Source organism: Ranitomeya variabilis, chromosome 5 (assembly GCF_051348905.1).
Source record: "Ranitomeya variabilis isolate aRanVar5 chromosome 5, aRanVar5.hap1, whole genome shotgun sequence".
Classification (NCBI taxonomy): domain Eukaryota; kingdom Metazoa; phylum Chordata; class Amphibia; order Anura; family Dendrobatidae; genus Ranitomeya; species Ranitomeya variabilis.
In genome coordinates, this window is record NC_135236.1 from 274,131,120 (window position 1) to 274,154,988 (window position 23,869).

Genomic DNA, 23,869 nt, shown 5'->3' on the forward strand with positions numbered 1-23,869 from the left:
CCTTACCACCCCTGTAGGGTATATTACACAGTGCCCCGTGTTATGCCCACAGACGGGCACTGCTCCTTACCACCCCTGTAGGGTATATTACACAGTGCCCCGTGTTATGCCCACAGATGGGCACTGCTCCTTACCACCCCTGTAGGGTATATTACACAGTGCCCCGTGTTATGCCCACAGACGGGCACTGCTCCTTACCACCCCTGTAGGGTATATTACACAGTGCCCCTTGTTATGCCCACAGACGGGCACTGCTTCTTACCACCCCTGTAGGGTAAATTACACAGCGCCCCGTGTTATGCCCACAGACGGGCACTGCTTCTTACCACCCCTGTAGGGTATATTACACAGCGCCCCGTGTTATGCCCACAGACGGGCACTGCTTCTTACCACCCCTGTAGGGTATATTACACAGCGCCCCGTGTCATGCCCACAGACGGGCACTGCTCCTTACCACCCCTGTAGGGTATATTACACAGCGCCCCGTGTCATGCCCACAGACGGGCACTGCTCCTTACCACCCCTGTAGGGTATATTACACAGCGCCCCGTGTTATGCCCACAGACGGGCACTGCTCCTTACCACCCCTGTAGGGTATATTACACAGCGCCCCGTGTTATGCCCACAGAAGGGCACTGCTCCTTACCACCCCTGTAGGGTATATTACACAGCGCCCCGTGTTATGCCCACAGAAGGGCACTGCTCCTTACCACCCCTGTAGGGTATATTACACAGCGCCCCGTGTTATGCCCACAGACGGGCACTGCTCCTTACCACCCCTGTAGGGTATATTACACAGCGCCCCGTGTTATGCCCACAGAAGGGCACTGCTCCTTACCACCCCTGTAGGGTATATTACACAGTGCCCCGTGTTATGCCCACAGAAGGGCACTGCTCCTTACCACCCCTGTAGGGTATATTACACAGTGCCCCGTGTTATGCCCACAGAAGGGCACTGCTCCTTACCACCCCTGTAGGGTATATTACACAGTGCCCCGTGTTATGCCCACAGACGGGCACTGCTCCTTACCACCCCTGTAGGGTATATTACACAGCGCCCCGTGTTATGCCCACAGACGGGCACTGCTCCTTACCACCCCTGTAGGGTATATTACACAGCGCCCCGTGTTATGCCCACAGAAGGGCACTGCTCCTTACCACCCCTGTAGGGTATATTACACAGTGCCCCGTGTTATGCCCACAGACGGGCACTGCTCCTTACCACCCCTGTAGGGTATATTACACAGTGCCCCGTGTTATGCCCACAGACGGGCACTGCTCCTTACCACCCCTGTAGGGTATATTACACAGTGCCCCGTGTTATGCCCACAGAAGGGCACTGCTCCTTACCACCCCTGTAGGGTATATTACACAGTGCCCCGTGTTATGCCCACAGACGGGCACTGCTCCTTACCACCCCTGTAGGGTATATTACACAGTGCCCCGTGTTATGCCCACAGACGGGCACTGCTCCTTACCACCCCTGTAGGGTATATTACACAGTGCCCCGTGTTATGCCCACAGACGGGCACTGCTCCTTACCACCCCTGTAGGGTATATTACACAGTGCCCCGTGTTATGCCCACAGACGGGCACTGCTCCTTACCACCCCTGTAGGGTATATTACACAGTGCCCCGTGTTATGCCCACAGACGGGCACTGCTTCTTATCACCCCTGTAGGGTATATTACACAGTGCCCCGTGTTATGCCCACAGACGGGCACTGCTCCTTACCACCCCTGTAGGGTATATTACACAGTGCCCCGTGTTATGCCCACAGAAGGGCACTGCTTCTTATCACCCCTGCAGTACTGTGAAACATTTCCGTGATATCGCCACCTAGCGGTGACATCAATCAGCACACACGACGCTGGCGCTGGCAGGACCAGGGTGGGTCTTCACTATGGTAACACAGCAGGAGGCTCGGCGCTGAGTGGGCTGGAAAGGGGGCACAGCCAGAAATGATGGAGGAGCCCCGGAGCCCGAGAGGTGGGCGTCTGCCCTGGGAATGCTTCTCGGCATGGCTGGATGGTGTGTGCGTCGTTACCTTCGATCTGGAGCTCGGCCAGGCCATGGAGGTAACAGCGGGGTTTACAGCAGCGGGGGCAGATGATCGCATTACGTGGGCACCGGTAACCAATGCCAGGCTTGTCTGGCTATAACACGGGCCTGTCCTGGAGGGCAGCACATAACATGGAGGAGGGCACTGACTACAGATCTGTGCTGTGCAGGGGGGCTTCACTATAAATAAGCATCTGTAGCTGCTGGGGAACCACAAGTACAAGCAAGCCTGGTCAGGATGCATGGCTAGTTACCTCATGACATTTTTTCTTCTCTTGTTTCCAGCTGGTGTATCCCAACAACATCCAGATAACAGAGAAAGAGGTAATGTCCGGACTCCTGACCCAAGTCCTTATCCGCTGCTCCTCCATACATGGGGATGTCTCTACCGCAGGGGGCACAGCTGTTTCTGGTCCGGGGGCCACATTGTTATATTGAGTCGCTCCCAAGGGCCGCAATACATTTTATAGGGGTATTAACCATCTGAGATGTTTCCGGCATATCAGCATTATATGCCATAGATGTCTGATCACTGAGAGTCCAGAAAGGGGAACCCGATCCTGTGCGAAGAATTGGATTCTCGTTTCACCTAGTTAGCCTTCAGGAGAGGGGAAGCTCATGTGTGAATGTGGCTCTCCCCATTGCAAACGTAAATGTAATAAACTGAACTGTATAGGGCCACATACATAGATGGCCTCCTGTAACTCAAACACACTATTCAGGAGAGCCAAACGGGTCAGAGCAGGTGTGCACCACCAATGGCGGCAGACCATGCGGCCACTATGGGGTCAATGAGTCGGGGGCAGGCTTGGTGCCAGAACCCCACCCCCCACTGCACTGCCAACTATAGCGGCATTGTGGATGCCAATATAGTTGAAAGCATTCAGAGCAATGATGCAGGAGGGAAGCCGTCCACTCCTTCCTCCATCATTCTCCCTCAGCCTCTGGGATCTGACATCTCAGCGCAGCAGGCGCAATGACTTCTCTATATGGCATCCACTACGCAGAGATGTCCGGGGCTTCAGATCACATGATAAGGAGACCGGAACAGCATGGGACTGAGGAGAGGTGAGTATTTTTCTTTTTTTAATCAGTGAGTACATTGTGTGGCACAGTATACTATATGAAGTGCAATGGGGGCACATTACACTATATGAAGTGCAATGGGGCCATATTATACCATATGAAGTACAATGGGGGTGCATTATACTACATGAAATGCAATGGGGCACATTATACTATATGGAGTTCAATGGGGGCACATTATACTATATGAAGTACAATGGGGGTGCATTATACTATATGAAATGCAATGGGACACATACTCTTATGGAGGGCAATGGGGGCTCATTATACTATATGGAGGCAATGGGGGTATATTATACTATATGAAGTGCAATCGGGGCACATTATACTATATGAAGTTCAATGGGGAAACCTACTATATGAAATGCAATGGGAGCATATTATACTATATGGAGGGCATTGAGGGTGTATCATACTATATGCAGTGCAATGGGGGGCACATTATACTATATGAAGGGCAATGGAGTGCATTATACTATATGGAGGGCAATGGGAGCACATTATATTATATGAAGTACATTGGGGGTGCATTACACTACATGAAGTGCAATGGGGCACATTATACTATATGGAGTTCAATGGGGGCAAATTATACTATATGGATGGCAATGGGTGTGCATTATACTATATGAAGTGCAATGGGCAAAATCATACTGTATGGAGGGCAGTGGGGGTGCATTATGGAGAGCCATGGGGTTTCATTATACTATATGAAGGGCAGTGGGTCACATTATACTACATGGAGGGGAATAGGGGCACATTATACTATATGAAGAGCAATGGGGGTGCATTATACTATATGAAGTGCAATGGGGGTGCATTATATGATATGGAGGTGCATTATACTATATGAAGGGCAATGGGGCGCATTATACTATATGGAGGGCAATGGGTACACATGCTACACTGAGGGCAATGTGGAGTACATTATACTAAATGTAAGGCAATGTTGAGGCAATTATAATATTTGGAGAGCTAAGCATAATGAACCCATATATAGGCTGTGTTGGGCCCATTATACTGTGTGGGGGCCATTATAATATTTGGAGGACTATGATGGGGGTCATCATACTATTAAGAGGGCTATGTATGGGGCTATTATAATATTTGGAGGGCTATGTGGGAGCCTTTATACTTTATGGAGGGCTATGTAGAAGCCTTTATACTGTTTGAAGGGTTATATGGGTGCCTTTATACTGTTTGCAGTGGTATATGGGTGCCTTTATACTGTTTGCAGGGCTATATGGGTGCCATTATACTGTTTGCAGGGCTATATGGGGGTCCATTATACTATTTGCAGGACTATGTAGGTGGCCATTATACTGTTTGCAGGGCTATGTGCCATTATACTGTTTGCAGGGCTATGTGGGGAGTCCATTGTACTGTTTTCAGAGCTTTGTGGGTGGCCATTATACTTTTTGGAGTGCTAATGGGGCCATTATAGTGTATGTGCGCAATTATAAAGAGTGAAAGTTTGTGTGGTGTCTTATCATATCATAGTGTGTGGATGGCTGTATAGGGGCTATTTTGCTGTTTGTAGGGTTATGTAGGGACCATTATGCTAATTGGAGGTTGTGTTGGACCATTATGTTTGGAGGGCTGTGTGGGGATCATTATACTGTTTGGAGGGCTATTAGGGCCATCATAAAGTGTGGAGGGTTGTGTATGAAGGGTCATCATACTATGCATGTTGAGGATACTGTGGAATAATTAACATTGGGGGTATCATACTGTGGGGGGCACTTTTGTTGACAACATACTTTATGGAGGCAATGAGAGGGGAATCTAGGGGCTTTAATAGTAGGAACAATACATTGTAAGGGCTGCAAAGTTATAAGATATGCTTTTCTTACCTTGCTGAATATTTTTTTTTTTTAGGTTTGGGGGCCCAATTTTAACTTGTGCTATGGAGCCATATGATTTCTATGAACACCTCAGGGTCAGAGATATGGGGACAAAGAGATGGCTGTATACCTGGGAGGTGGGCAACTACATTTCCTTAGGAGCCACATGAGAGACGGCGACTGTTGTGGAGGGCCGAATCAATAGACTGAAATTAATTCTGTTCAATATTAATTTTAACCCCTTCGTGAACGGCTATTTTTTGAGGGAGGGGTTCGTTTTAGATTTTTCCTCCTCTTTTTTCCAAGAGCCATAACTTTTTTTTTTAGTCCACATAGCTGTTTGAGGGCTTGTTTTTTTATAGGATGAGTTATACGTTTGATTGACACCATTGTTTTTATCATGTGATCCACTGAAAGTGGAAAAATAATTCCAAGTGTGTTGAAATTGCAAAAAAAGTGCAATTCCACAATTGATTTTAGTTTTTAACCCCTTAATGACAGCCAATACGTCTTTTAACTGACCTGACATATAAGACAATAGCCTCCCCATACAGGTGACAATCCAGCAGCTGTTGGACGTACACTATAGCTGACAACTTGCTGCATCAGTCACAATCAGTGTTTGCACCATCCATATCTATTTAACCCCTTAGATGCTGCTGTCAATAGTGACTACATCATTATATATGGTTAACAGTGTGGGGGCTTCCTCTTTATCCAAATTGGTGCCCTCAGATCATGATTGTGTGGTCCGGATGTTTGCCATGGCAATTCATGACCAAATAGCGGCCTTAGAGTCTGACTGCTATAGTAATCTGTTCACAAGTTAGACACATTAAGGGCTGTCCCACACGTCCAGATAATTCCGGTACCGGAATAAATCGGTACCGGAGTTATCCGTGTCCGTGTGCCTGGGAACTCACGTAGGCCATACGTGCGGCACATGTGTGCCGCCCGTATGGCGAGTGGGTACCACACGGAGCGTGTGGTACCCACGCGTGTGGTACCCTGCATCGCGGGTTCATATGTTCCCTGCAGCAGCGTTTGCTGCAGAGAAAATATGAAGAATAGTGTTTAAAATAAAGATCTATGTGTCCGCCGCCCCCCCACCCCCTGTGCGCCCCCCCGCTGTTCAGAAAATACTTACCCGCCTCCCTCGCTGCTTCCTGCTCTGACCGCGGCTTCTAGTGTATGCGGTCACGTGGGGCCGATCATTTACAGTCATGAATATGTGACTCCACCTCCCATAGGGGCGGAGCCGACTATTCATGATTGTAAATGATCGGCCCCACGTGACCGCATACAGTAGGAGGCGCGGGGCAGAGAGGAAGGAGTGACAGCCAACGTGGGAGCGGGTGAGTATTTTCAGGACAGCGGGGGGGGCGCACAGGGGGTGGGGGGCGGCGGACAGGTAGATCTTTATTTTAAACACTATTATTCATATTTTCTCTGCAGCAAACGCTGCTACAGGGAACATATGAATGGCGGCTTCAGCACCATGTGGGGGGGACAGCGCTTACTGTAGCGCTGTCTCCTGCACGCACACGGACCCCAGACGGAGAATGTCCGTGTGAGGTCCGTGTTTTACACGGACCCATTGACTCTATGGGGTCCGTGTAATCCGTGCGCTCCCACGAACACTGACATGTCTCCGTGTTTGGCACACGGAGACACGGTCCGCAAAAAATCAATGACATCTGCACAGATGCATTGATTTTTATGGGTCTACGTGAGTCAGTGTCTCCGGTACGTGAGGAAACTGTCACCTCACGTACCGGAGCCACTGACGTGTGAAACCGGCCTTAGGTGGTTAAAATGCACATTTTCATTTCTGTCATGTCACTTTGCACTAATTCCTGTAAAGCACCTGAAGGGTTAATAAACTACCTGACTGCACTTTTCAATATGTCAGGGGGTACTGTTTTTAAAATGGTATCATGTTTGGGGGTTTCCCAAAAAATGAGACCCCTAAAGTTACTTCAAACATGGATAAGTCCCTAAAAAAATAAATTTTGTAAATTTCCTTGAAAAAAATGAAAAATTGCTGCTACATTTTTAAACCTCCTAAAATGCTAACAAAATAAAATAATAAAATAACATTTTACAAATGGTCCTGATGTAAAGCCGACATGTGGGAAATGTTATTTGTTAATGGTTTGCTGTGGTATGACTATCTGGATTAAAGGGATAATCATTCAAATTTAGAAAATTGCTAATTTTTTAACATTTTTCTCAAATTTTTTATATTTTTTATAAATAAACACAAAACATATTAACCTAAGTTTACCATTATCATAAAGTATAATGTGTCATGAAAAAACAATCTCAAAATCACTGGGATTTGTTAAAGGGTTGCAGAGTTATTACCACATAAAGTGACACTGGTCAGATTTCAAAAATTTGGCTCAGTCACTAAGGGGTTAAGTTACCATGTTCACTATATCGTAAACTTGACTTGGCAATATGATTCTCCACCTCAGTATGATTAAACAGATACCAAACATGTATGTGTATATATATATATATATATATATATATATATATATATATATTATTTTATTTTATTTTTTTAAGTGGTGAGAACAAATTCAAAAATATGTAAAGAAAATGTTGGTTTCGTTGCCATATTCCAAGACCCGCAGTGTTTTTAATTTCTCGATATGGGGGAGTGAGGGCTTATTCTTTGCACCCTGAGCAGAACATTTTAGAACTTTAGGATAAATACGATGTTTTGATCACCTCCTATTGCATTTTATTTTTTTTGTTGCGGTGGCCAAAAAAATGTAATTCTGAGATTTCAATTTTTTTTCTCATTACACCGTTTACCAATCTGATTAATTTATTCTAGATTTTGAAAGGCAAACTTCTGAACACAGCAATGCCAAATATATGTCTTTTTTAATATTGTTTATTTTTAAGGGAGCAAAAGAGGGGTGATTTGATCTTTTGTGGGGTTATTTTTTCATATTTTTTAAAAACATATGTTTGTCTCTTTTTACTGTATTTGTTAGTCCCCTTAGGGAACTTGAAGCTGCAGTCTTCAGATTGCTTGTTCCCTACATAGCTGTGCATCAGCACTGCAATGTATAGAGAAAATCACAATCTCCTATGATCGCCAGATAAACACTGGCTTTCACAGGTGTATCATAATGACAGGCACAAGGGTCTTCATCAGACCCCCCAGCTCTCATGGCAATCCATTGTCTCCCCGTGAGATGTCATGGATGGGTGCAGAGAATGACGTGCCCTCCTGTTGGCACATGTTAAATGCAGCTGTCAAAGATTGCCAGCAGCTGTTAGAGGCAAATCATAGCTGATTAAATCAGCCATCATCTGCTGGGAAAAATGCAGGCTCACAGGGACACAGCATAATTGTATGTTATATGTCGTCAAAGGGTAACATTTTAAAGGGAACCTGTCACCCCCAAAATCGATGGTGAGGTAAGCTCACCGTCATCAGGGGCTTATCACAGCATTCTGTAATGCTGTAGATAAGCCGCCGATGTTACCTGAAAGAGGAGAAAAAGACGTTAGATTATACTCACCCAGGGGCGGTCCCGGTATGATGGGCATCTCAGGTCCGGTACAGCGCCTCCTATCTTCATTCCATGACGCCCTCTTCTGGTCTTCACGCCGCGGCTCCGGCGCAGGCGTACTTTTTCTGCCCTTGAGGGCAGAGCAAAGTATTGTAGTGCGCAGGCGCCGGAAAGGTCAGAGAGGCCCAGCGCCTGCGCACTGCAGTACTTTGCTCTGCCCTCAACAGGGCAGACAAAGTACGCCTGCGCCGGAGCCGCGGCGTGAAGACCAGAAGAGGACATCATGGAATGAAGATAGGAGGCGCCGGAGCGGACCTGAGACACCCATTTGACCGGACCGCCCCTGAGTGAGTATAATCTAACCTCTTTTTCTCTTCTTTCAGGTAACATCGGGGGCTTATCTACAGCATAACAGAATGCTGTAGATAAGCCCCTGATGACGGTGAGCTTACTTCACCATCGATTTTGGGGGCGACATGTTCCCTTTAATTGTAATTATTATTTTATATCAATATTTATTGCATTACTTAATATTGAGCAGAATTAAATATGCTGAGATCTCCTATACACTGTAGGAGTCCACAACAGACTCCCTTTATACAGTATGCGTTCACACACCGCCCCTCTGTTTAAAGTATGATCCCACACACTGCCCCATATAAACAGTATGAACACCCATATAGCCCTCTATATAGAGTGAGCCATCACATAGCCCCATTATATACAGTATGAACTCCCACACAGTCCCCCTATATACAGTATGATCCCACACATAGCCCCCTATACACAGTATGAGCCCCCACATAGCTCCCTATATACTGTATGAGCCCCACAAAGAACCCTATATACAGTATGAGCCCACACACAGCCTCCTGTATACATTATGAACCCCCAAATAGCCTCTCTTTGGACAGTATGAGCCTCACATAGTCTTCCTATGTACAGTATGAGGCCCTACATAGACCCCTTATATACAGTATGAGTCTCCACATAGCCCCTTATATACAGTATGAACTCCCACACATTCCCCGTATATACAGTATGATCCCAAACATAGCCCCTATATATAGTATGAGCCCCCACATAGCTCCCTATATACTGTATGAGCCCCACAAAGAACCCTATATACAGTATGAGCCCACACCCAGCCTCCTGTATACAGTATGAGCCCCCACACAGTCCTCCTATATACAGTATGAATCCCCAAATAGCCTCTCTTTGGACAGTATGAGCCTCACATAGTCTTCCTATGTACAGTATGAGGCCCTACATAGACCCCTTATATACAGTATGAGTCTCCACATAGCCCCTTATATACAGTATGAGCCTCCGCATAGCCTCCCTATGTACAGTATGAGCCCTTACTTAGCCTGCTGTACCCAGTAAGAGCCCTTAGCCTGCTACATACAGACACACATCCCATACACATTCTCACATTTGACACAAATAACACACACTAACCTCGCTCCGGGTATCTACTCCGGTCTGTGCCTTGTGCACTGATGCTCCAAGCAGCAGACGTGATGTAGGGACATAAACTCATCTGCTTTCTCCGCCTTTATATTCGCTGCTATTTCCATCCTGAGGATACAGATAGCGGTGAAATCCGGACACCGGGTGGGCAAAGATTGCCAAATGGTGCAGTCCGTGGGCCAGTGTTTTCAACCCTACGGCTAACTCAATTCACGAGCCAGACTGTAACAGCCAGGGGGTCGGATGTAGCCCGTGGGCCACACTTTGCCCAGGTCTGCTATACACCACTCTGCTTTTTTCTGATATGGAAACTACTAGTTTTTGTAGCGCTACTAAATGATTTTAACTGGTGCCAGCCACTGTCCACTACGTTGTATACGACTCAATGTATTGCTGTGAGCTGCAGCTCTAGCCATTATAAATAGTTAAAAATAATCGGTAGTAAGTGTAGCCCTGGACCTAAAGAGAACTTGCTATGTCCCCAAACGCTATTAACCTGCCGATATAGGGTTAATGTGCAGTTAAACCGCAATATAATATTGTCCGGCTGCCTTACAGAAAGCATGGTTAGGACACATTCACACCCTCAGTATTTGATCAGTATTTATAAGCCAAAACCCGGACAGGGTGAAAAATACAGAAGTGGTGATGTGTATCTATTATACTATTCCTCTGATTGTTCCACTCCTTGTTTTGGCTTATAAATACTGATGTAAAATATTGACCAACTGTAGATCACAACATTGTGAGCTGCGGATATAAGCATGCCCTAGCATTTTGATTGACAGCTTGCTGTGCAGCAGCTGTAGCGGCTCCAGGTACACTTCTATGACTGAAAGCCGGTGGCTCCTGGGAGGAATAAAGTTTATATTCTCCCAGTAGCCACGCTTTCAGTAAGGCATTTGGGTAACATTGTATTGCTGTTAACTTGCAGATTGTCCCATTATTTTCAGGTTCATAGCATTTGGTGACATGACAGGTTCCTTTTTAGCAGACACACACAGGCAAGCATGTCTGTGACCAGATGGTTTTGTGGGCCATATTTGGCCCTCGGGCCACAAGTTGTGCACCCCTGCTAGTTTGTGTTTATTTTCCCCAGTGAAAACAGTCATGATCAGTCCAGTTAAAGGGGTTTTCTGGTTTAAAAAGAAAAGTGTTTTACTCACCCTCCTAGCTCTGAGTATCTGCCACATAGTCCATTGCTGAGTCTACCCCTCTGCTCCTGGTGTCTGTTATCGTCTGCAGCACTAACATCACATTGACCGAGCTGCAGCCAATCAGTGACCTCAGCGGCTCGTGCCATCAATGAGTGCTGAGCAACTATTGGATTCAGCTCTGTTGACTTGATGTCAGCTCTGCAGACAGTCACAGACACGGGGAGCAGTGGAAACTCAGTTCTGACCCCGGGGAAAGTGAGTAAAACACAGTATTACAGTTTACATTTTCATGCTACAGAATTGTAATGTATCCGTAAAAATCACATGCCGCTCTAATGGTCCGTTTTTTTTCTCCCCCCCATACGATTTTGGAGTGAAATTACAGCATGCGGAGTACAGCTGAGAAAAAATACGCAGATCTGCACCGCCTCATTGAATAACAGTGGTGCAACTGCAATGCGATTTTGTCATTGCGCTCGCCAAGTTTATACGCAAGTGGGAAGAAGGCCTTAGTGAATGAATAAAAGCCATTAGACTCCCACAGTAAACGTCCTAATGTACATTTAATGTACACACACGTTTTCATCGCTTGTTAGGTTGGTGTGACATTTAATGCTAAATATCTCTCTCTACCTTGTATGTTTCAGAAAACCAGCATCTGTTATCTGTCCTTCCCAGACTCATATTCAGGTAGGCAGAACAGTCACAAACAAGCACAAAAATAATATATAGTAATGAGCTCTTTAAAACATATAATTTTTTACTTTAGACAATATACAGTCATGGCTGAAAGTGTTGGCATCCTAGCAATTGTTCTAGAAAGTGAAGTATTTCTCCCAGAAAATTATTACAATTACAGGTTTTGTTATACACATGTTTATTTCCTTTGTGTGTACTGGAACAAAAAAAAAGAGAGAAAAAGGCAAACTAGACATTATTTCACACAAAACCACAAAAATTGGCTGGACAAAATTGTGGGTAAACATCTTTATTTCAAGCATTTGATGCTTAAATCACGTGTGGGCAATATGAAAATCATACCTGAAACCAGATTAAAAGTTGAGAAGTTAACTTAATGTTTGCATTGTGTGCATGGGTTTCAAAAATTAATGAAAGGTTGCGACTCAGGATAGTCTAGATGGTGGATAAGCAGCCCCAATTAAGTTCCAAAGAAATTAAAGCTGTCCTGCAGGCTCAGACTGCATCAGTGTCAGTGCAAACTATACATCGACATTTGAATGAAATGAAATGCTATGGCCGGAGACCAGGAGGACCCCACGACTGCAGAGAGACATAAAAAAGCTAGACTGTAGTTTGCCAAAATGTACGTGAATAAGCCAAAATCCTTTTGAGAAAGTGTCTTATGGACAAATGAAACGACGATAGAGCTTTCTGTAAAGCACATCATTCTAATGTTTGCCAAAAACTGAAAAGAAAAAAACACAGTACCTAGAGTCAAATATGGTGGTGATTCAAAGATGTTTTGGGGTTGTTTTGCCTCACTGGCACTGGATACCTTGGCTTTGTGCAAGGCCTCATAAAATCTGAAAATTACCCATGGATTTTGGGTCGCAATGTAGTACTCAGTTTCAGAAAGCTGGGTTTGTGTCCTAGGTCATGCGTCTTCCAACAGGACAATGACCCCAAACATACTTCAAGAATCCACCGAGAAATACAAGGAAACAAAGCGTTAAAGAGTTCTGAAGTGGTCAGCAATGAGTCCAGATCTAAATCCCATTGAACACCTGTGGAGAGATTTTAAAATTCTTTTTGGGAGAAAGAACCCTTCAAATATGAGAGACCTGGAGTAATTTGCAAAAGAAGAGTGGTCCAAAATTCTAGTTGAGAGGTGTAAGAAGCGTTTTTGATAGTTATAGGAAGCAATTGATTGCAGTTACCGTATTTTACGCATTATAAGATGCACCTCAAATTTTGGGGAGGGTAATAGGAAAAACATTTTTTTCTTTTACAAAAATGGTGGTGCATCTTATAGTCCTAATCTAGTAACAAAGCCACAAAAGAGGACTGAAAATCCTCAAAAAATTAAAAAATACAGATGGAAAAGGGGCAGCACCGCTTACCTGCCAGGTCTCTGAACAAATGCACTACAGGATGCAGCCAACCCATGTAGCAAAGATGTTGGCAACACCTTTGCTACATGGGCTGGCTGCATCCTGTAGTGCATTTGTTCAGAGACCTGGGCAGGTAAGCGGTGCTGCCCCTTTTTCAGCTGTACTTATAGTCCGCTTTTACAAGGGATGAGGTGGGATATTCTGCTGCTGTGAAGAGTGGTTGCAGGAGGCAGGGTTGCTTTTGCAGGGAGCGGGTGGTGGCGGCGGCAAGAGGGGGTGATGCAGGCCCCAGGCTGGGAGGAGGGGGTGTTTGGCAGTGCGAGGCTGCTGTGGGCCCCAGGCTTTCAGAAAATGTTGAGAGTCCCCGCACTTCCCATCCTCTTCACTGTGGTGGACTTTTGGAAAATGGACGCCGGGGGCGGAGCATGTGCAGATTGAGATCTCAGGATCTCACAAATCCACCGCAGTGAAAAGGATGGGAAGTGCGAGGACTCCTGACATTTTCTTAAAGCCCGGGGCCCGACGCAGCCTCACACCGCACCGCCGAACATCCCTCCTTCCAGTCTGGGTCCTGCAGCATCGCTCCACTCCCACCGCCGCCTTCACTGCCAGCTTCCTGAACTAGCGTCCTGGGACCTCGCTGCACCCAGTCCTGGGACTTCCTGCAGACTTCCTGGGACTTCCTGCAGCAGCCTTCTGGGATCCTACTCCAGCAAATTCGCTCCCCCCTTCCACGGTAAGCTACATTCAGATTATAAGACACACACCCATTTCCTCCCCAAATTTGTGGGAAAAGGTGAGTCTTATAATCTGAAAATTACTGTATTTATTCCGAAGGGTGTACCAAATATTAAGTTGAGGGTGCCAACAATTTTGTCAGGCTCATTTTGGGGGTTTCTAATTTGCCTTTTTTTTCTCTTTTTTGTGTGTTCCAATACACACAAAGGAAATAAACATGTGTATAGCAAAACATTTATAATTGCAATAAGTTTCCAGGAGAAATATTTAATTTCATTGTTTGGAACAATTTCAAGGATGCCAACACTTTCAGCCATGACTGTATAATAAAATGTATCAAATTTCGTAGTTGGATGCAGCATGATCTAACATATATTTTACTATGTACCTTGTCATGTGTGTAGGCTAGGGTCTTGGCTGAGGTTATTTATTGTGATTTTATTTGTCAGCATTTTTCTATGTTAATACATTTATTTTGTATTTTATGGGTTACAGAAAGTCACTTGCTTTTGTGTGAATTAATTATTTTATTGTTTTTTTTTTGTTTTGTTTTTCACTGTAACTGGATCTGCTGCCGAAGCAGTCCTCTGCACACAAAGATTTTTTTTTAGGCAGTCAAAACCATCAAGTTTTCTAGTATAATCCTCTTCAGGAAACGTTCGATCTTTTGGAAGTTTTTGATGGGGTTTATCATTTCTGATGCGTTTCAAGCACTGATTCTGAATAGTTTTTTAAACCTTTCGGAATATTTTTTCCTGGAGCATTTTTTTAAACCATTTAATTGAACGTTGCCTAGTTTGGAGCGTTTTCCATCATTAGACGCTTTCTAAGAAGTGACATGCACTGTCTTCTTCCCACCTATCATTTTTCAAAACCTGAAGCAGAAGAAAAAAATCTCAAAAGATTGAACATATGACGAGCAAAGGAGTTTTACGATAGTAATGAATTGGAAGAGTCTTTAGCGTTGAGCGAGACAAAGTTGCTTCATCACAATAGACATAAATGTGATAATGACACACCTCCTGAACGACAGTGTAGGAGAGGTGCAGTATAGTAGAGCTGACACTGCTATGAGAGTAAGTGAGCTGATGGAAGGGTTTGTAATGTGACACAGCTAAACTCAACTGTACTGCCTCTACCACCACACTGTCTCATGCAGGAGGTTAGAGCAGGAGATCAGGCTGACATTATAAATCTCACACATTGAGAAATCTGCTCTGATGGTGATGTGTTCTTCTTTCCTTTGTGTATTATTGGTCAGTTTCATGCAGGGAGAAGAAGTACACGCCCCCAGTGAAAACTGTCTGATAACACCCACTTGAACTTAAGAAAAGTTAACTCATGGGGTGCCAAATACTTTGATTGCTAATATCTCTACAACTTAAACGCAAAATGTAAAAAAAAGTCTCATTCTGTTCTGCAGATACTATTATATGCTATGTCCAGTTCAACATGGAACATTTAGCGAAAGACCCTCTAAATGATTCTGTGTGCATGTAACCTTACTTGGACTAATATCACATACTTGCCTGGATCAATAAAGACAGCCTTTTCCTCTATTACATACCCCGCTCTCATTTGAGTACTGTGTATGTAAACTATTGAGAAAGGAGAAATTATAAAAGACTGTTATTGGGTAACTGACCTGCAACTCTGTGATTTCCATGTTCTTGTGGTGCTCAAGCTTAAAGCATAATAATGGTTGGAAGACACAATATGCAATTCTAATATATTAAATATGAAATGCTATATAGATGGCATACATTCGGATGACCATCAATCTAAAATTCTTTGAATGTTATGATATAACCCAATTATAGGAGTCTGCTAGTGGCATGGAAACAAGTTGTGCTGGCGTCAATGGACGTAAACCCCATATTTTTTCTTATCCAATTGTATTTTGTTAATTACTTCATGTTAGTTTATAGTAGCATGGGTAGAACTATAGATGAGTTTTCAAGATATGGAGATCCTGCTAATTGATATAAATGAATGCTCAATGTGAACCTGTAAGTACATGTACTATATTTTGTGATATTCCCACTGCAGGTTGTCTGGGGGACACACAGTTTACATTTCGCATGCGTCGCTCAGCAGGACATAGAAATTCCCTTCACGAAGATGAGAAATATAATCGAGATGCTCCTGTTACGCTGCAGGTCAGTTCAGTTATTGAATATGCAAAGCCAGGATTATTAAGCTTCCATATATAGCATTACATGTTGGTAAGACTTTGTTCACACTGCTGGCGAGTTATTTTTACCATCGAGATAATGTTGTATTTTATTGAGCAAATTAGCTATGTTTTCCTGTGTAATATAAAAATGTGAAACGCTGACACACCCAAGTCTATAGGATGCCTTCAGAAAAATTATAATAGATCACTTATATCTGGAATATAGTCACAGGCACTCTAGAGTTACATTTATTTTTATGAAATGAATGCACTGCCATTTACAATAAATCCAGAAAGAAAAAAACACACACACGTATTCACTTGTCAGCATTGAAATTGCAACATCGGGTAGGAAAATTTGTTGAATTATGGAAAATTCAGGATTGTATTTTTAATGATAGGCAAATAATAAGAAAATGGAAATAATATTTTCAAAACATCTCAATTTGTTCAGTAGCGAGTATGAGTCCCACTCACAGAAAAACACAGCTTTCAAAGCAGACAGATGATGTCCCAGATTTGCTCGATGGAAGACAAGTGCGGAGACGCTGCAGGCCATGGTAGCACCTTTAGGCCATGTTTCCTGGCGTTGTATAGAAAACAACTCCTAGGACACTTTGGAGAAATGGACATACCTATGGTTCCATGATCAAATCATTGTAATACTGAGCTGTTTGTGTACTTGGAATGAAAACTAGAGGGGTCTGAGTACCGTACTTTATGCCATACCACACTATAATCCAGAGAGTAGGACTGGTGTGACTATCCATATGAAGGCCTCTTTATGATGTTGCCACGTGATATCGTCAGATTCAAGCATTAGGTATAACACACCAAGCCAAAGTTGTCCAACGGTGTCTACACAAACCATCAGAAGGTGTTTGCACGACATTGGGCTATCCAGAAATAGGAGTTCCATTGACGTTACATCACCAATCTCAAAGGCTATCGTGGTGCAAAGCAAGACAAATGTGGAGGCAAACAATGGAGGTCTATCTCTTTGGCGATGAGTACTGGTTTTGTCTTGGATGCAACGATAGCCAGAAATTTGTCAGGAGACAACATTGGTAATGCCATGCAGAGACCTGCCATTGGGAACTCCACTCTGTTCTTACTCTTGGAATTATAGTGTGGGTTGGCATAATGTACAGTTGTTGAACATTGCTAGTTTTCGTTGAAGGTACACTGACATCTTAGCCTTACATTAATTTGTTTGATCAACCGCTTTTTAACGCTGCAATGCCAGGCTGTATGTGACTCCTGCTATTATGGCTGGTACATGTACTCTCCTATAATTAAAGCGTTATTCCCTTACTTTTATATTGATGACTTAATCATTGTCAGATTTGTGGGGATTCGACAACTGACATCCTTAATGATCATCTGTTGTCAGGTGCCTTAGACTTGGTATGTGAGCATCCTGCATGGCAAAACGTGCTACCATGGCTTGCAGACGTGTGCCAGAATATCCTCGGGTATGCACTCCACTGAAGTTGAAGAGGGGGATGACAAATGCAGGGACAGGAGACTTCCTGTTTCTACAGAGAAAAGAGAATAATTAGCTGGGTAGAAAGGCAAAAATGAGCAATTGTAAGTACACAGTGCAATATAATATGATGATGGCAATATCTTAAGAGGACAAAAACTTTAATGGGAGGAGTTCTTCTTTAACCCCTTTCTGCCAGCTGACGGAATAGTACGTCAGCTGGCAGATCCCCTGCTTTGAGGTGGGCTCCGGCGGTGAGCCCACCGCAAAGCCGCGACATGTCAGCTGTTTTGTACAGCTGACATGTGCGCACAATGAGCGCGAGCGGAATCGTGATCCGCCCGCGCCCATTAACTAGTTAAATGCCGCCGTCAAGCGCTGACAGCGGCATTTAACTAGCGCTCCCGGCCGCGCGGCCGGAAGTGCTCGCGCTGCTGACCCCCGTCACATGATCGGAAATAAAAATGTTTTAATGTTTTAATAAAGATGTTTTATCAAAATAAAACAATTAAAAAAAAATCAAACATACACATATTTGGTATCGCCGCGTTCAGAATCGCCCGATCTATCAATAAAAACAAAGGATTAACCTGTCCGCTAAATGGCGTAGCGAAAAAAAATCAAAACGCCAAAATTACGTTTTTTTGGTCGCCGCGACATTGCATTAAAATGCAATAACAGGCGATCAAAAGAATGTATCTACACCAAAATGGTATCATTAAAAACGCCAGCTTGGCATGCAAAAAATAAGCCCTCACCCGACACCAGATCACGAAAATTGGAGACGCTACGGGTATCGGAAAATCGCGCAATTTTTATTTTTATTTTTTTTGCAAAATTTGGAATTTTTTTCCACCACTTAGCTAAAAAATAACCTAGACATGTTAGGTGTCTATGAACTCGTAATGACCTGGAGAATCATAATGGCTGGTTAGTTTTAGCATTTGGTGAACCTAGCAAAAAAGCCAAACAAACAAGTGTGAGATTGCACTTTTTTGCAATTTCATCACGCTTGGAATTTTTTTCCCGTTTTCTGTTACACGGCATGGTAAAACCAATGGTATCGTTCAAAAGTACATCTCGTCCCGCAAAAAATAAGCCCTCACATGGCCATATTGATGGAAAAATTAAAAAGTTATGGCTCTGGGAAGGAGGGGAGCGAAAAACGAAAACAAAAAAACGGAAAAAGCTCCGGGGGTGAAGGGGTTAAAAGGGATTTCCCATTAACCAAGTTCACTTTAATCAATAGATCTTGGAATAAAAATAAACTCCACAATTGGATGTGCTAAATAAAATGTTCCTGTGCTGAGATAATCTTATACATGTGCCCCTGCTGTGTACTGTGTAATGGCTGTGTCTGACCGTGCAGGGACATAGTCTGATCATACCATAGCTCCTGGGCAGGGGAGGAAGCAAAAGAGTAAACAGACAGGACAGCATGGGATCACAGCTGATTCTTCTTTGAAGTAAAATATTGTTTAAAAACAGGCAGGGAAATGTTTTACCTCACAAAAATAAACAGCAGCTACGATCCCATGCTGTCCTGTCTGTATACTCTTTTGCTTCCCCCCCCTGCCCAGCAGCTGTGGTATGATCAGTCCATGTGCCTGCACGGTTACACACAGCCATTACACCATTACACAGTATAAAGCAGGGACACATTTATAAGATTATCTCAGCACAGGAATATTATTTTACACACATCCAGGAATTATTATTATTCCAAGATCTATTGATTAAAATGAACGTTGCTCGTGGGACAACCCCTTTAACCCCTTTCTGACATCTGACGTACCATCCCGTCGAGGTGGTATGGGCCCCTATGACCACCGATGGGATAGTACGTCATCACCAATCAGCGGCGCTCACGGGGGGAGCGCCGCCGCTCGGGGCCGGGTGTCAGCTGAGTATCGCAGCTGACATCTGGCACTATGTGCCAGGAGCGGTCATTAACCCCTGGCACACTGCGATCAAAGATGATCGCAGCGTTCCGGCGGGACAGGAAAGTATCGCGCAGGGAGGGGGCTCCCTGCGTGCTTCCCTGAGACCCTCGGAGCATCGTCTCCTACCTCCTCCTCCCTGCAGGCCCGTATCCAAAATGGCCACGGGGGGCCTTCCGGGTCCTGCAGGGAGGTGTCTTGCAAGCGCCTGCTCAGAGCAGGCGCCGGCAAGCCTCCTGCATTGCCTGTGCGGTCGCTGATCTGACACAGTGCACTGCAAAGTGTCAGATCAGCGATCTGACACTATAGCATAATGTCCCCCCTGGGGCAACGTAAAAAAATTTCTTTATCTAAATAAAAAAAAAAACAATAAAAGTACACATATTTAGTGTCACCGCGTCCATAACGACCCGACCTATAAAACTGTCCCACTAGTTAACCCCTTCAGTGAACACCGTAAAAAAAAAAAACGAGGCAAAAAAACGACTCTTTATTATCATACCGCGTGATCAAAAAGACGGATATAAATAACCATGGTACCACTGAAAACGTCATCTTGCCCCGCAAAAAACAAGACCTCACATGACTCTGTGGACCAAAATATGGAAAAATTATAGCTCTCTCAAAATGTGGAGATGCAAAAACTATTTTTTGCAATAAAAAGCGTGCAACGGCAGCCAATCAAAAAAATCTGCTAAAAAACCCGCTATAAAAGTAAATAAAGCCCCCCTTCATTGCCCCCTTAGTTAGGGAAAAATAATAACATTTTAAAAAATGTATTTATTTCCATTTTTCCATTAGGGTTAGGGTTAGGGTTGGGGCTAAAGTTAGGGTTAGGGTTGGGGCTAAAGTTAGGGTTAAGGTTGGGGCTAAAGTTAGGGTTAGGGCTAAAGTTAGGGTTGGGGCTAAAGTTAGGGTTAGGGTTGGGGCTAAAGATAGGGTTAGAGTTGGGGCTAAAGTTAGGGTTAGGGCTAAAGTTAGGGTTGGGGCTAAAGTTAGGGTTGGGGCTAAACTTAGGGTTAGGGTTGGGGCTAAACTTAGGGTTACGGTTGGGGCTAAAGTCAGGGTTGGGGCTAAAGTTAGGGTTTGGATTACATTTACGGTTGGGATTAGGGTTGGGATTAGGGTTAGGGGTGTGGTTAGGGTTATGGTTGAGATTAGGGTTAGAGGTGTGCAGGGCCGGACTGGGACTAAAATTCAGCCCTGGCATTTGAAGTTATACAGGCCCACTTGTCACATGGTGACTGTATAATATCTTTGTACACTTGTAGGCAGGGCCGGTTTTAGGCAAAGTGGGGCCCTACGCCTAGGCAAAGTTTAAAATGGGGCCCCAAATGCTAACATATTGCACATCACACAAAAGCATTTCGGTTGTACTTTCAAGCGCTGAGTTCAGGCCGCTAAATGAGTTTGATCAACAATACTGAAGTTGTTCAACACTTGTTTCCCGGCCTCTTTCCACCAGCTGAGGAATAATGATAGGACAGGACGATCACTAATAGATCACTAACAGATTACCATACAGTATCATGTTATCAGCAGCACATCTACAGTTTACGCTGGCGATGCGCTGCTGAGAACATCGATTTTTGTTCCAGCAAAAACAATCTGAATATGCAGAATTTTACTTGTTTAGTAAAATACACCCCATAGTCCTCCATATATTATAATGTGCACCACAGTCCTCCATATAGTATAATACACTCCCTAGTATAATACACTCCATATATTATAATTCACTGCTCAGTCCTCCATATAGCATAATACACTCCTCATAGTGCTCTATATAGCATAATACACTCCTCATAGTGCTCCATATAGTATAATGCACCGCCATAGTCATCCATGTAGTACAATTCACTTCCCATAGTATAATGCACCCCATAGTTCTTCATATAGTATAATGTATTCCCCATAATCCTCGATACAGTATAATGCAGCCCACATATAGTATAATGCAGCCACCACCCTACAGAATATAATGCAGCCACCCCAGAGTATAATGCAGCCACCCCATAGAATATAATACAGCCCACCTCCCCATAATATATAATGTAGCCCCCACAGAATATAATGCAGCCCGCCATAGTATAACACAGCCTCCCCATAGAATATAATATACCCCCACAATAGTATATAACAGCCACATAGTATATAACACGGCGTCCCCCATAGAATATAATATACCCCCATAGTATATAGCACAACCTGCATAGCAGATAACACAGCCCACATAGCAGTATACAGCACAGCCCACATAGTAGTATATAGCACTGCCCACATAGCAGTATACAGCACTGCCCACATAGTAGTATACAGCAGAGCCCACATAGTAGTATATAGCACAGCCCACATAGTAGTATACAGCACAGCCCACACAGTAGTATATAGCACAGCCCACATAGTAGTATACAGCACTGCCCACATAGTAGTATACAGCACTGCCCACATAGTAGTATATAGCACTGCCCACATAGTAGTATTCAGCAGAGCCCACATAGTAGTGTATAGCACAGCCCACATAGTAGTATACAGCAGAGCCCACACAGTAGTATATAGCACAGCCCACACAGTAGTATATATCACAGCCCACATAGTAGTATACAGCAGAGCCCACACAGTAGTATACAACAGAGCCCACATAGTAGTATACAGCACTGCCCACATAGTAGTATACAGCACAGCCCATAGTAGTATACAGCACTGTCCACATAGTAGTATACAGCAGAGCCCACATAGTAGTATACAGCAGAGCCCACATAGTAGTATACAGCACTGCCCACATAGTAGTATACACAGAGCCCACACAGTAGTATATAGCAGAGCCCACATAGTAGTATACAGCACAGCCCACATAGTAGTATACAGCACTGTCCACATAGTAGTATACAGCACAGCCCACGTAGTAGTATACAGCACTGCCCACATAGTAGTATATAGCAGAGCCCACATAGTAGTATACAGCACTGCCCACATAGTAGTATACAGCACTGCCCACATAGTAGTATACAGCACTGCCCACATAGTAGTATACAGCATAGCCCACATAGTAGTATACAGCACAGCCCACATAGTAGTGTATAGCACAGCCCACATAGCAGTATACAGCACTGCCCACACAGTAGTATACAGCAGAGCCCACACAGTAGTATATAGCACAGCCCACATAGTAGTATACAGCAGAGGTCACACAGTAGTATATAGCACAGCCCACATAGTAGTATACAGCAGAGCCCACATCTCTCCTCCCCCACTAGAATGGCCCCACAGTCGGTAGACGGTATAGTTGAATCATGCGGCAGCAGTGGCGCTGGGGGGGAAGGGTGAGTCGGCGTGCAGCGGCCCACTACTGGCACCAGCCCTTCTGGCATTTGCCAGAACTGCCCGATGGCCAGTCCGGCCCTGGAGGTGTGTTTGGGTTAGGGTTTCAGTTAGAATTGGGGGGTTTCCACTGTTTAGGCACATCAGGGGCTCTCCAAACGCGACATGGCGTCTGATCTCAATTCCAGCCAATTCTGCGTGTAAAAAGTAAAACAGTGCTCCTTCCCTTCCGAGCTCTCCCGTGCGCCCAAACAGGGGTTTACCCCAACATATGGGTTATCAGCGTACTCAGGACAAATTGGACAAAAACCTTTGTGGTCCAATTTCTCCAGTTACCCTTGGGAAAATACAAAACCGGGGGCTAAAAAATATTTTTTGTGGGGGGGAAAAAAAAGGATTTTTTATTTTCACGGCTCTGTGTTATAAACTGAAGTGAAACACTTGAGGGTTCAAAGTTCTCACAACACATCTAGATAAGTTCCTTGGGGGGTCTATTTTCCAATATGGGGTCACTTGTGGGGGGGTTTCTACTGTTTAGGTACATCAGGGGCTCTGCAAATGCAACGTGACGCCTGCAGACAAATCCATCTAAGTCTGCATTCCAAATGGCGCTCCTTCCCTTCCGAGCTCTGACATGCGCCCAAATGGTGGTTCCCCCCCACATATGGGGTATCAGCGTCCTCAGGACAAATTGGACAACAACTTTTGGGGTCCAATTTCTCCTGTTACCCTTGGGAAAAAAACAAAACTGGGGGCTAAAAAATAATTTTGTGGAAAAAAAAGAATTTTTATTTTCACGGCTCTGCGTTATAAACTGTAGTGAAACACATGGAGGTTCAAAGTTTTCACAACACATCTAGATAAGTTCCTTAGGGGGTCTTCTTTCCAAAATGGTGTCACTTGTGGGGAGTTTCAATGTTTAGGCACATCAGGGGCTCTCCAAACGCGACATGGTGTCCTATCTCAATTCCAGTCAATT

At 44.4% G+C, this 23,869-nt stretch overlaps 1 protein-coding gene across 1 annotated transcript in view; it reads left to right on the plus strand.

Annotated features, from left to right (window-relative positions):
• Positions 1–1,847: 1,847 nt before the first annotated feature.
• DENND6B (DENN domain containing 6B) overlaps positions 1,848–23,869 on the plus strand; it is a 63,259-nt gene continuing 41,237 nt past the window's right edge. Inside the window, exons 1-4 of the mRNA XM_077264351.1 lie at positions 1,848–2,078; positions 2,347–2,385; positions 11,805–11,847; positions 16,017–16,126. Of these exons, the coding sequence (XP_077120466.1) occupies positions 1,962–2,078; positions 2,347–2,385; positions 11,805–11,847; positions 16,017–16,126 (309 nt within the window). The 5' untranslated portion in view covers positions 1,848–1,961. The remainder of the gene's footprint in view (positions 2,079–2,346; positions 2,386–11,804; positions 11,848–16,016; positions 16,127–23,869) is intronic.